The sequence below is a fragment of the Monodelphis domestica genome, chromosome 2, assembly GCF_027887165.1.
Source record: "Monodelphis domestica isolate mMonDom1 chromosome 2, mMonDom1.pri, whole genome shotgun sequence".
Taxonomy (NCBI): Eukaryota; Metazoa; Chordata; class Mammalia; order Didelphimorphia; family Didelphidae; genus Monodelphis; species Monodelphis domestica.
In genome coordinates, this window is record NC_077228.1 from 249676242 (window position 1) to 249689414 (window position 13173).

At 35.7% G+C, this 13173-nt stretch overlaps 1 protein-coding gene across 6 annotated transcripts in view; it reads right to left on the minus strand.

The window, feature by feature from the left end:
- Positions 1-13173, minus strand: part of ELAC2 (elaC ribonuclease Z 2) — a 105814-nt gene that overhangs the window by 31985 nt on the left and 60656 nt on the right. For all 6 annotated transcript variants that reach the window (XM_001373477.5, XM_056817459.1, XM_016430891.2 and 3 more), the window contains 3 exons: positions 4814-4952; positions 4645-4730; positions 60-178 (listed from right to left, as the gene is read on the minus strand). In XM_001373477.5, the coding sequence (XP_001373514.3) occupies positions 60-178; positions 4645-4730; positions 4814-4952 (344 nt within the window). The remainder of the gene's footprint in view (positions 1-59; positions 179-4644; positions 4731-4813; positions 4953-13173) is intronic.

Genomic DNA, 13173 nt, shown 5'->3' on the forward strand with positions numbered 1-13173 from the left:
CTGTAAGGCCTTGTAAAGACACTGCCAAAGTATAAATCAAGATCGAGGTTTCTACTCACCTAAAAGGACTATACTGTCCAGCATGTTTTCCTTATATTTCTGCACTCTATCTTGGAAATTAGGTAAGTCCAGAGCTTCAGTCACAAATTCATTGAGATTACAATTGATACAGGCATCTCTGAGAAGGGAAAAAAAATCCATATTAGTTAATTATGGGGGGAGTTGGGGTTAGCTGGTCATTTTATTAATGCCAAATTTGATGTCTATAAAGATAGGCTTGACAACAATCTCTAGGAAACTAACAATTCCAAATTCTACATGGACAAAAATCACTTCTACAATATGATCAAAAAAGATATCTCAGAGAAATGAGAAATCTACATTCTGGGGTAGATAACAATTTTTCATAATTCTAATTACTTGGAAATTTTTCCTTACATCGAGCAGAAATCTGCCTCTCCTCAACTTCTAATTTTCACTCCTAACTAGTTCTACCCCTCTGGGGCCTATTAAAATATCTTTTTCCACATGACCACATTAACAAACCTTCAAGTACTCATCATGGGATGACAGAATTTAGTTAGAGGATACTGAAGAGATTGTCTAGTTCAAAATTGAGAAACTAAGGCCCAGAGAGCTAAAAGGATTTGCCTAAAATGATTGAGATTATAAATACCAGAGCTTAACCTTTGAATCTAGATCCAAACTTCAAATCCAGTGTTCTCTGCACACCCTGGACACAACTATCATTGTTTTCCCTAAGCCTTCCCTTATCTGGGCTAAACATCTCCTAGTCACTTCAAAGGAAGAATACAGCATCATCTCAAGCTGTTCCCCATACTATTTACCTTCCTCTGAACATTGTATAGTATGTTAATGTCCTTTCTAAAATGAGTTACCCAGAACTAAGCACAAGATAGTCTAAACAAGATCAAAGTAAACCTCCTGAAGATCATGCCCCTCTTATTGCAGTTTAAATTTTTATCTGCAATTTTGGTTGCTATAGCACCATATTAACTCAAAGTCCTCAGTTTTTGGGGGTCCATACAAGAAAAGTTTCCCACATTTTATATTACAGAGGTTGACAAAGTGAACTAAAGTGTAGGAATTTATATTCTCAAGTCCAGTTATAGAGGCAGCATTAAGAAGTAGATAGAGAACTGATCTTGAAGTAATGAAGAGTTGCATTAAAACCCCACATCTGATATATACTGACTATATAACCCTGGGCAAGTCACAAATTCTAAGCACTCTCTAAGTTAAAGGTTAAGAGTTGAGTTGTTCAGGCAACTCTAAATCTGTAAGTTGCAAAAATGTTGAGAATCTGAATTGGTAGAAGGACTTTTCTCCAGTGTTCCCTATACCAAACAAATCACAGGTCCAGTTCCTACTCATATACCTAGCTTTGGTTAGTGTCAACAATAAGTATCACCATATCTATACGACAAATTGTCTTTACTAAATCCTCAAGGATCATGACAATGAGATTCTGCTGTTCATTTAGGATACTAACAGAAGCAAACCAAGACTGCTCTAGTATTTGTCAGCTTATATTAATACTGGTAATTAAAAAAATTTATTTATCCAAATCACATTTACATTCTTTTACAAAGAATTTTAACATTCATTTTTTAAAACTTTGAGTTCCAAATTCTCACCTCTCCTGCCCCACCTCCTCCTTCAGAAGGCAAACAATTTAATATAGGTGACACATGCAGTCATGCAAAACATATTTTCATAATAGTCATGTTGTGAAAGGATAACACAAGCTAAAAAAAAAAACTTCCCTTTCTCCCACAAAAAGTATGCTTTGTTTTGTATTCATACTCCATCATAATATAATCAAATGATCATCATATAATATTGCCTTTACCATGTACATTGTTCTGGTTCCACTTCATGTCTGGCTCACTTTACTTTTCATGAGTTCGTGCAAATCTTTCCAGGTTTTTCTGAAATCACCCCACTTGTCACTGTGTACAAGCTTCTTCTAGTTCTATTCATTTCACATTGCATCAATTCATATAAGTCTTTCCAAGTTTTTCTGAAACCCTACTTTTCAGTTCTTACAGCACAATTTACTCAAGCATTCCCCAACTGATAATCATCCTCTCATTTTCAAATTCTTGGCCACCAAAAATAGAGCTTCTATGAATATTTTTCCCTTTTCCTTTTAAATCTCTTTGGGATATACATCTTATAGTGGTGTTGCTGAGTCAAAGGGTATGCACATCCTTTGGTTCTATACTGTTCTCCAGAATGAATGAATTGGTTCACAACTCCCCCAATGCTGCACTGGTGTCTCAATTTTCCCACATGCCTGACAACATTGCCATTTTCCATTTCTACCATATTTATGCATTCTGATAGGTATGGAGTGGTACTTCAAAGTTGTTTTAATTTGCATTTCTTGAATCAATAGTAATTTAGAACATTTTTTATATGACTATACATAGTTTTGATTACTTCATCTGAAATCTGCCTTTTCATGTCCTTTGACCACTTATCAAGTGGAGAATGACTGGCATTCTTATAAATTTGGTTCAGTTCTCTTTATATTTAAGAAACAGAAATGAGGCTTTTAACAGAGAAACTTGCTATAAAACTGTTTTCACAATTATGATCACTGTTTATTTTCCTCTATCCTATTTCCCTCTGTTTCTATTACTCTTTCCCTTTTTTCACCCTCCATCCCCATAATAATTCTAGTTCCTTTTCCCTCTAGAATTGAATATTCTAATCCCTCTGATTCTTTAATGAAGAAGCTGCTAAATCCTGAGTTATTCTCTCTCTCCACAATATTAGAATTCTTTCTTTTTGACTGCTTGCAATATCTTCTTGTCCTAGAAGTTTTGAAATTTGACTATAATATTCTTGTGAGTTTTCATTTTGAGATCTCTTTCAAGAAGTGATGGTGGATTCTTTCAATTTCTATTTTACTTTCTAATTCTATAATATCAGATAAGTGTTCCTTGATAAATTCTTGAAAGATGCCTGGGTTCATTTTTGACCATGGTTTTCAGATAGTTCAATAATCTTAAAATTCTATTTTAGTTTTATTTCCAATGAATTATTTCACATTTTCTTCTATTTTTTTCATTTTTTGGATTTTGTTTTGTTTCTTGATGTCTCCTGGAATTAATAGTGTCCATTTGGCCAATTCTAATTTTTAAAGAAGTTCCTTTTCTTCAATGAATTTTTGTACCTTTTTTTTCCATTTGGCCAATTTTGCTTTTTAAAGAAATGAATCTTTGGTGGAATTTTGTGCCTCTTTTACCATTTAGTCTATTCTATTTTTTAAGGTATTATTTCATCAGTTTTTTTTATTGTTGTTGTTTCTTCTTTACCAATCTATCTACTCTTTTTTTCATGATTTGCTTGTATCACTCTCATTTCTTTTTCCCCAATTTTTCCTCTTCCTCCCTATTTAAAAAAAATTTTTTTTAATTCTCCCAGGAATTGTTTTGGGGCTGGAGACCAATTCACATTTTTCTCCCAAGTCTTAGGAGTAGTTGTTTTTATTTTGTTTTCTTCTAAGTTTGTGTTTTGATATTTCCAGGCACTATAGTAACTATATTGGGGGTGTTTTTTTTGGTGGTTGTCATTTGCTCATTTTTTTCAGCTTATTTTTTAACTTTTACCTTAAAAGCTGTTAAAGTTGAGTTATGCTCCTAGGATAGAGGTGGCACTATCCTTAGTTTCAAGTTTTCTGTACATCTTCTTTCAGAACCAGTTTTGAGAATCTATAGGTTTTCAGTTCTTCCAAAGTGATGATCCACAGAGAGATGTTTAGTGTTTAATATTTTCCTGGCCTGTGCTCTGGTCAACAAACAACTGAAAGCATTCTTTTCCCCTGTGGACCTGTGACCAGAATGCTCAGTTTCCTATGTCCACAAGACATGCAAGTGCTCCTCCTAGTCTAGGACTTTGACCCAGATATGTGTATGGGCAATATAACAGACCCAATGCCAATAAAGGGACTCCTTCTGACTAGCTGTCCAACCCCTTTACCATATGTTGGCTAAGAGCTAGGTTCCGGAAGTTGCTGAGGCTCATTCAGTTGCCCTGAAGGTCTGCTGATAGTTTGCTGAGGCAGAGCCTTGCCCTAGTGTGGCCTGTGTTGAAGAGTACTCCACTCCCACCCTAGTGATAAAGAGTTTTCCTGTTAACCTTCTTGGTTATCTTGGGCTAGAAAACTGATTCACCTTATTGTAGGATTTTTTTTTTGTGGGTTCTGCCACTTCAGAATTCATTTTGAGGTATTAATTTAAAGTTGTTTGGAGGGGAACTTAAAAGAGGTAGGCAATCTTTTGTCTTTTCTCTAACACCTTGGCCTCACCCCCTTAGAGTCCTTAGAAATATCAAAGACAGTGAACTCCTCCATAAACTATCAGCATTACTAGAAAACCTAACTACTCAAGACTTCTTTTTATTGCTTGAGATACAATTTGACCATTCACAAAGATAGTTTAAGGTAAGGTCATTTGTCTGTAATCTTAAAACAATGCCAAAAGAGGAAGCAATAACAGAAGAAAAGGGACATTATAGAGAATTTGTATGATTCAAAGATCTAATAAATTTAAACAGTTATGGTTCTCAATCTTCCCACTCAAAGTTCAGCAATGTGATTCCAGAAACACATACCTCTGCCAATGTAGTTTGGGTCTTAGCTGGTATTTCAAGAGGCACTCGCCACGGATTACAGGAAAGGAGAATGTAGCCAGATCCTCCTGAAAAAGGTTAAAAAGAATAGAATAAAGAGAAGAAAATCCCCAGAATATCAATTAATAAAGAATAATCATAGATATTCTACCTTGCAATTGTAGCTGGTAAGCTGGGGAAATATGTCTGAGTCAATAAGGTTGAGCTGAGTTTGAATCTTAAGGCTGCGAAGATTGTGTACAGAAGTACAATTTTCATTCAAGATCAGGTGCTGTGTTTGAGGGCCAAACCTGGAGAAGAAAACTAATATGTAATTAAGAGAGATGGAACTAAAGTGAAATTAGAAGCCTAGAGTATGAAGGAAAGATATATATATGAAAGGAGACAAAGTAGAGAAGTAAAGAGAATGTTCAAATAAGAGGATCAGAGGGAATAGGGTAGAAAAAGAACATAAAAGGGGAAGGGAGAAAAATGGGGAAAGAGGAAAGAATAGTTGAATTTGCACCATACTGTGCAAGGAAAAAGTTCTAGAAACAAAGAGCATATGTGTGGCTTTGGGGTAGAGTAGGGTCTTGATTCTAGCCAACACTCTGTAGTGTAAAACCACAGTGGAATCACCAAGGTAGAAAGCCTAGATTAAAGGGAAGTTTACAAATTTAATAATTTCAGACACAAAGGGCTCTTCCTATTTAATTCAAAAGAAGTTTGAAATATAAGAAATCAGCAACACGTTTCTTTTTTTTTTAAACCCTTACTTTCCACCTTAGGATCAATACTATGTATTGGTTCCAAGGCAGAAGAAAGAGTGATAAAGGCTAGACAATGGGGAGGTTAAGTCACATAGCTAGGAAGTATCTGTAGCCAGATTTGAACCTAGGACCTCCTGTCTCCAGGCCTTGCTCTCAATCCACTGAGCTACCCAGCTGCCCCCTAGAAACAGGTTCTTAAATTTACAGACATAAGAAATCAAATATATATCAATATATATTGGGAGAACACATATGCCCAAGTGTCAAGAAACTTCTTTAGCAAAGAAGAAATGTAGATAACCAGTTGAGGATGACAGAAAAGAGATCCTATTCAGTTACTGGCTTAACTCTGAAAACCCTTCCAACTTGGGGATTATAAGATTCATCTAATTCTTTACATTCCTTCAAGCACTGTCTCTTCGATGAAATTTTGACTTTGGTTTATACTCTAACTCCTCTGGTAAAAATGAGTATTTTTTACTCTTGTGGAAGTAGGCTTTAGAAAAGCTGAGCTACCAATATGAGGAAAATAAAGACACGTTATGTTTGTATATTGGGTAAGTAAAAGCAAAGAAGAATGAGCTTCTAAACTTAAACAACTATGACTTGGCAAGGTTGGAGTCAAGATGATGAAATAAGAATTAGGAGTAAAATATAGTTCTCCCACACAACCAAATCTACAAAGATCTAGAAAATGCACCAGATTGAATTCTTATCAAGAAATTCAATAATTATTTTTCTAGCACAGAGAGACTTAAAGGAAATAGACATAAATGTCTGTAGATACTGGAGATAGGGTCTAACCAGAATAATCTAGTGTCTAGCAATTGAAAGCATTTCAAGGTAGGATGAAATCTCTGGGAATTCCTGAATTAGTGCAAAGTGTAAGAATATATGCCATCTGATAGCTATGTCATTCACTACCCAGTAACCAAACAGGGTCATTGGTACATACTATGAGAAGAAAAAGTTCTGGAAACAAAGAGTATATGTGTGGCTTTTGGGGTAGACTAGGGTCTTGATTCTAGCCAACACTCTATAGTGTAAACCTGAAGTGGAATCACCAAGGCAGAATTCCCAGATAAAAGGAAAGTTTACAATTTAGTCATTGAAGTTATAGTTTCCCAGAAGACAAAGTAGCTTAGACAAAATTCCCAACCAGGAACAAGCCAATGGACCAAAACGTGAGTTAGGAACTTGTAGCATTCAACTTAAGTAGTGACCAGAGAGCAGACTACTTCACTCTGGCAGGAATGAAAAGTTTCCAGGTCTGCAGTGAAGCAGCAGAAAGAGATGAGGACAGAAGCTCAGGATAAGCATTTCCTATAGAAGTATGCAGAGCCCAGAACTAACAAAGTTCAAAGTCAAAAAGTAGGCTGAAAGAAACAAACAAAAATATATAATCACACCATGAAAAGTCATTATAACAATAGGGAAACTCGAGTTGCAAACCCAAACCACAAAAGAGAACTTGAAAACATCTACCAAAAACCTCAAAGTAAAATGCAACTTGGGGGGGAAAAAGGTCAGAATCCCTGAAATAGTTGCCAAGAGCTAAAAAAAGAGACAGAAGATAATCTTAAAGACCAATTGAGAGCATTAGAAGAAGGGTATGAAAAGATAATAAAAAAGTTAGAACAAGAAAATAACTACTTGAAAATTAGAATTTGACTAAATAGAAGTTAATGTGAGGCAGCTCTCAGCAAAAACAACTAAAATGTAAAACATATCCAGAAGAGAGAATTTTCAGAATCACTGGACTGCCTGAAAGTCATGAATAAAAAAACCTTTAGACTGAATTCAAGAGAATCAAAAAATTCAGATATTTTAAATTAAAAGAAAAAACTCTAGTCAAAGAGAATTTACTTGCCAAACGCCAGTCATAATCACAACATAGCAGAGATCTTGCTATATGATTTTCTAGACCCCAAAAGCTTTAGACTTACAATCAAGAATAACTTAGCTAGCAAAGTTTCAGTAGGAAAAAAAAAAGATACTTAAATATAGGACTTCAAAGCATTCCTACTGAAGACCAGAAATGAACATTTGAGGCTTCACATGTAACCATTTTGGCATTATTGACCTCTTCTGAATTTATGTTTTGATCTTCCTTGTCACTAGAATTGCTTTTTTGGGGTCCCTTTTTCTCCTTGTCTTATGCTTTGTGATCCTGCCTATGGGTTAAAGTTCAGCTCTATATTTTGGATGTGATATATTCTCTGGTGCCCAAGAGTGGCCTGATTTTCTAAGCCCTGCAGTTTACGCTTGGTTCCTATGGTATCCTTTTTGAGGGGGCAGCCTAGTTGCCTTTGAGTCGTGTAATGTTTCCTTAGGCTTTGTGTGAGTGACCCAACTACCTTTGAGTCCTACAATATGTATAATATGTTCCTCAATGATGTGCCCTAGCTTGCTTGCTGTGGATAGGCTTATACCTCTTTTGACTAGATGCTGTCTGTACTGGATTAAGCTAGAATCTGCTCCCCCACTGCCAGTACCCCTGGGTGCCACATGCATTAGATTCTACTTCCCTCTTATTCAAGGAAGATGGATCTTCCAAGTTGTCTTGGGCTGGAGTTTTTCTTTAAGAATTCAGATGCTATAGAAGAAAAATATATGATCAGTCACATCGTTAGATGGGTATATGATTGGGGATTTTGACTTTGAATGATCACTCTATTGGAAATATTAATAATATGGAAATAGGTTTTAAATATGTATAATCTAGTGGAATTGCTCGTCAGCTCAGGAGGGAGGAGGAAAAAGGGGAGGGAAAGAACATGAATCATGGGAAAATATTCTAAATTGACATTAGTTCATTGTCTTACCTTTTAGCAAAATGTAATTTACCTATATATTTCCTTTAAGTCAGTTTTTGCTCTTTGAGATCATGATTGCTTTGTCAACATTTTTAACTAAAAATTTAATAGTGTCTGCTCTAATCTCCACCCTCCTTTTTTCTGACTCCATGTGTGTATTTCTGTTTCAAGTGTGTTTCTTTAAATTGTTGTTTTCATTTTTCTAATCCATTCTTCTCTCTTCCATTTTATGGGTGAGTTTATTCCATTCACATTCAGAGTTATGATTGCCAATTGTATGTTTCTCTCCATTCTGTTCTCTTATTCTTTTCCTTCTTCACTGCCTCCTTAAGTGATTGTTTTGTTACTGATTCATCCTTCCTTGTTAACTCTCCTCTTCCTTTAACCCTTTTCCTATATCTCTACTGTATGAAATGTATTTCTATATCCAGCTCTATATTCTATATGTGTAATTATATTCTTTTCTCCTTTGATAAGTTTGAAAGTGAGATTCAAGTGTTGCCTGCCCCCTCTTCCTCTCCCTCCTTTGTTGTATATACTTGTATGCCTCATTTATGTCAAATAATTTTCCCCATTCTTCCTCTTCCTGATAAAATGATATCAGGTCCAAAAAGAACTCCTGGAGGAGCTCAAAAAGAATAAATAAATAAATCAAATAAAGAAAATAAAGTAAAATAAAGAACAGCTCAGAAAAAAAAATACATATATATATATATAAAGTGACTGAAGGAAAAAACTTCCTAAAAACCAGAATTGGCCAATAAAAAAGGAAGTACAAAAATCCAAGGAAGAAAATAACTAAAAAGTTGAATTGACCAAATGGAAAAGGAGGCACAAAAATTAAAGGAAGAAAACCATTACATAAAAAGTTTACAGAAGGAAAGGAGTTACAAAAGCTAAATGAATAAAATAATTGCTTAAAAATTAGAAATGGGAGAGTGGAATTTAATGACTATGACACATCAACATACAATAAAATAAAATCAAAAGAAAATCTGAAATATCTCATTGTAAAAACAACAGATCTAAGAGAGATAACCTAAGAATTATTGAACTATCTGGATTAAAAAAATAAAAAAAAGCCTGAATACCACATAAGAAATTAAGAAGAAAAATTGTCCTGATATTCCAAGGGTAAAATAGAAATTAAAAGAATATCCCAATCACCTTCTGAAAGAAATTCCTAAATAAAAATACACAAGAATACTAAAGCTAAATTCCACTATTCACAGGACAATGTGAAAATACTACAAACAGCCAGCAGCTGGAAGGAAAACAATTCATTCACTGTGAAACCACAGTAAAACAAGACCAAGGAGACTGTGTGAAGAAAAATTACCTCCATCCCATTTGATAGTGTTCCCTGACAACTAAAATGTAAAACAGATCCAGAAGAGAGAATTTTCAGAATCACTGAACTGCCTGAAGGTCATGAATTAAAAAAAAAAAAAACCTCTAGAGTGAATTCAAGAGCACACACACACAAAAAGTCCAGATTCAGATATTTTAGGTTAAAAGAAAAAAATTCTAGTCAAAGAGAATTTACTTGCCTACACACCACAGTCATAATCACAACATAGTAGAGATCTTGTTATATGGTTTTCTAGACCCCAGAAGATTTAGACTTACAATCAAGAATAACTTAGCTAGCAAAGCTTCAGTAGGAAAAAAAAAGGTACTTAAATATAGGACTTCAAAGCATTCCTATTGAAGACCAGAAATGAACAGAATATTTACATTATAAAAGAATGAAACATAAATGAACAATCATAAGGAATTAAATTAGTAGACTTGATAACATTCTAATATGGAGAGGTGATGCATATAATACCTCAAAGTCATCATAATATTAGGAGTCCAGAGGAGTTGCAACCACAGCTGCCTGCCATTATAGACCAAAGGATTGGTAAGATTATATCTCTTGTCTTTTGCAGGGGAGATAGTGAGGAAAGCTTTTCTAGAGAAGCAAGTACCCCTATCCTTGCATTTTTTGAGAAAAGAGGATTGATTTTAGAAACCACTGCTTTAAAGGAATCCCATAGAGCACATGGTCAGGTAATAAGGGGGCAGGGGGCAGTTTGAAATGCCACTTTTGAGTCTCTAAGCCCTCCCCAACCTCACCCAATCCATCAGCAATTGTGGCAGTGGTAGCAGCAGCAGAGGCTATGGCCACCACCCCTGGGCCTCAGCGATCTGCACAATTGCTGGCACCTCAGAACCCATCTCACTGGCTCTTTCAGCCCCACCCTGTCTCTGGCGATCAGAAGAGGCAGCAACTCAGCCTCAAACAGTCACATGCCTGTCTGAGCCCCCACCTCGGGGCCCATCTTGCTTGCTCAGCAGTGACTACAGTAACAGCAATGAATAAATGGATGGACAGAATGAAGCAAAGGAGCAAAGGCTGAGGGCTTTTCTGAATTCAGACAACAGAAATAGCACCTTCTGGTCAAAAATTCATATTTCTTTTTGAATTTTTTTTTCTTCCAAGGAGATTATAAGTTAAGCAAGTGAAGTATAGTCCTGAAGTTAGAATTTTATTTTTTTTAAGCTTAGGCAATGGGGAATATTGCCACTACCCAGAAAATTTCAAATAAAATCCTCAAAGAATCCCCTTTAAACAAGATATTAGCATAATGGAATAAACCCCAAATCCCAGTAGAACCTTGGATGTCAAGAAAGGAGGCAATTTATCTCTTTAAAGTTTGGTTAAAACGAGTACAGTGGTACCTTGACATATGATTTCAATTCATTCCATGGCCAACCTCATAACTCAATTTGCTCATGTGTCAAATTGTTTCCCCATTAAAATGAATGGAAATACAATTAATCCATTCCAGTCCCCCCAAAAAAAAAACATGAATTTTTTGCTTCATATGCTTTTAAATATGAAAATGTGCTTTATAAATAACAAATAAATATAATTATAGATAATAAGAAAGAATATAAAGAAATAAATTTGCTTCAAGGTCAGGCAAAGATTTTGTGTGCCATCACTTAACATAATCTCTACACACTTAATGCTACATTTAAATACAAACCTTACACACATTACTTATCATAATTTTCTTCATTGAATTTTGGCTGTTTTGCCACACATTCCTCGATTTCACTAGAGGTTGTTTCAACAAAAACCTTTCTATGAAATTTTGTTTCTTCCTTTCTTAATCTTTCAATAATGTGTGAAACAAGTGTCATTACAGAGCTCCAACACACGACCTATTACAAATTTTTCTGTATGTGTCTTTTCCAATAAACACTTTAATTTTTTTCCAAATCCTCAACATTTCCTTAATTTCCCTTGTATGAATTACCTTATCCACCTTGGGCTCCTCCTATGGGTAGAAGTGTGTAATTCAAATATCCACTCATGACTTAAAGCAAAAGGTCCTGATCCTGACTGTTCATATCTCAAATTGCTTGTGACTTAAGGTGCTCCTTTGATTTTAAGACACTAAAAGAATTGAAAATGGTAATAGGTCAGAACAGTCCCAGAGATTTCTTACTAGTGTCTGGGAATATTTCCTCAATAATTTCACCAAGCCAATCACTGAGAAAACCAAAGCAATGTCAGTTGAATATGAAACAGCACAGATATTACAACAAGAACCTTGCTTTATTCTACTTAGACATTGCTCCTCTCCCCTCCCATCCCACCCACCTCCTTCCCTGCCATCCCACCCTTTCCATCTCCTCCTCTCCCATCCTATCTCCTATCCCATCTCCCTACCCACCTCCTACCATCTATCACTCCACCTGCTCAGCCGCTCTCTCCCTGACTAGTCCATCTCTTTCTCTAGCTCTTTCCTGTGAAAATTGAATCAAACTTTCTTTATTTCACCAATCAGCAACTTTTAAATTAATCAATCAAGAACTCAAAGCATCCCTACTTAACACTAAGTAAGAAAATTCACAAGTCACTTGCTAAAGTGGATGACAACTCCAGAGGCCACTGCCCTGCCCCTTGGGCAGTGCTAGGCAAATTGAAAGACTGCAATTGGTTCTTGTAAAGTAGAGGAATGGGCAGGAAATGATGTGGAAAAAGGACTATAAAAGGTCCTGAACTTCCTGTCCAGGGAATTCTCCTTGAAGCAGGTTGGGCTTGGATTCTTCAGCTTGGATCTTCTCCTTGGGACTTCTTCTCTGGAGGACTGCTTTGCCTTGGGAGACTCTGTGTAGGCGAGCTAGATTAACAGGAAATCCACATGGGAACAAGGGATGTGGGGGTGAGACTCACTTCACTGGAGAAAGGTTGTTAAGCTTATTAAAATCTGTCTCTTTAGCTACATTTTTCCGCTTTCACTCTTTCCACCTCTTGGTAAATAAAGCTACTAAATGTTATTTTGACTTAAGCTATAATATTTTTAAATCAGCGACCAAAGTATTACTTTAGAATTCTTATAATTAGCATTAAAACCTAAAATTTTAATTCTTACATCCCCAATCCCCCACAAAACCAGAGGTGTTGTGCTCCATCTCCACTCAGAAAAGAAACCAAGCACCAGGTGTCATAGAGAACTCCAATATAGTCATTTTCCCCCTAAGGGAAGTTCCCACTCAAGATAGATGGGGGAACTTATTTGAAATCATGTACCTTTTTCTCTAAGAGACATTGATAGATGGGTAGAACATACCCTTCACTTTGATGAAGAGCCTATGGTGGTAATTAAAAGGTTAGGGAATATACTTAGGACATATAATCCTAATTGGGCAAATGTTATGGATCTCCTTTATGCTTTCTTAATGGAAGGAGCAGGGCACATGATCTTTTCCATTATAAACAGGTCTCAGAATGAAAAAGCAACAAAGTAGCCTTTACAGGATCCAAAATGGGACCCTAATTCGGCCAAGGATTATATACATCTGAGTAAAGCCAGGGAAGCTTTATTAAAAGGAATGAATGTTTGTTCCACAAGACCAAGTAACTGGATTAAGTCTGACTACATAAA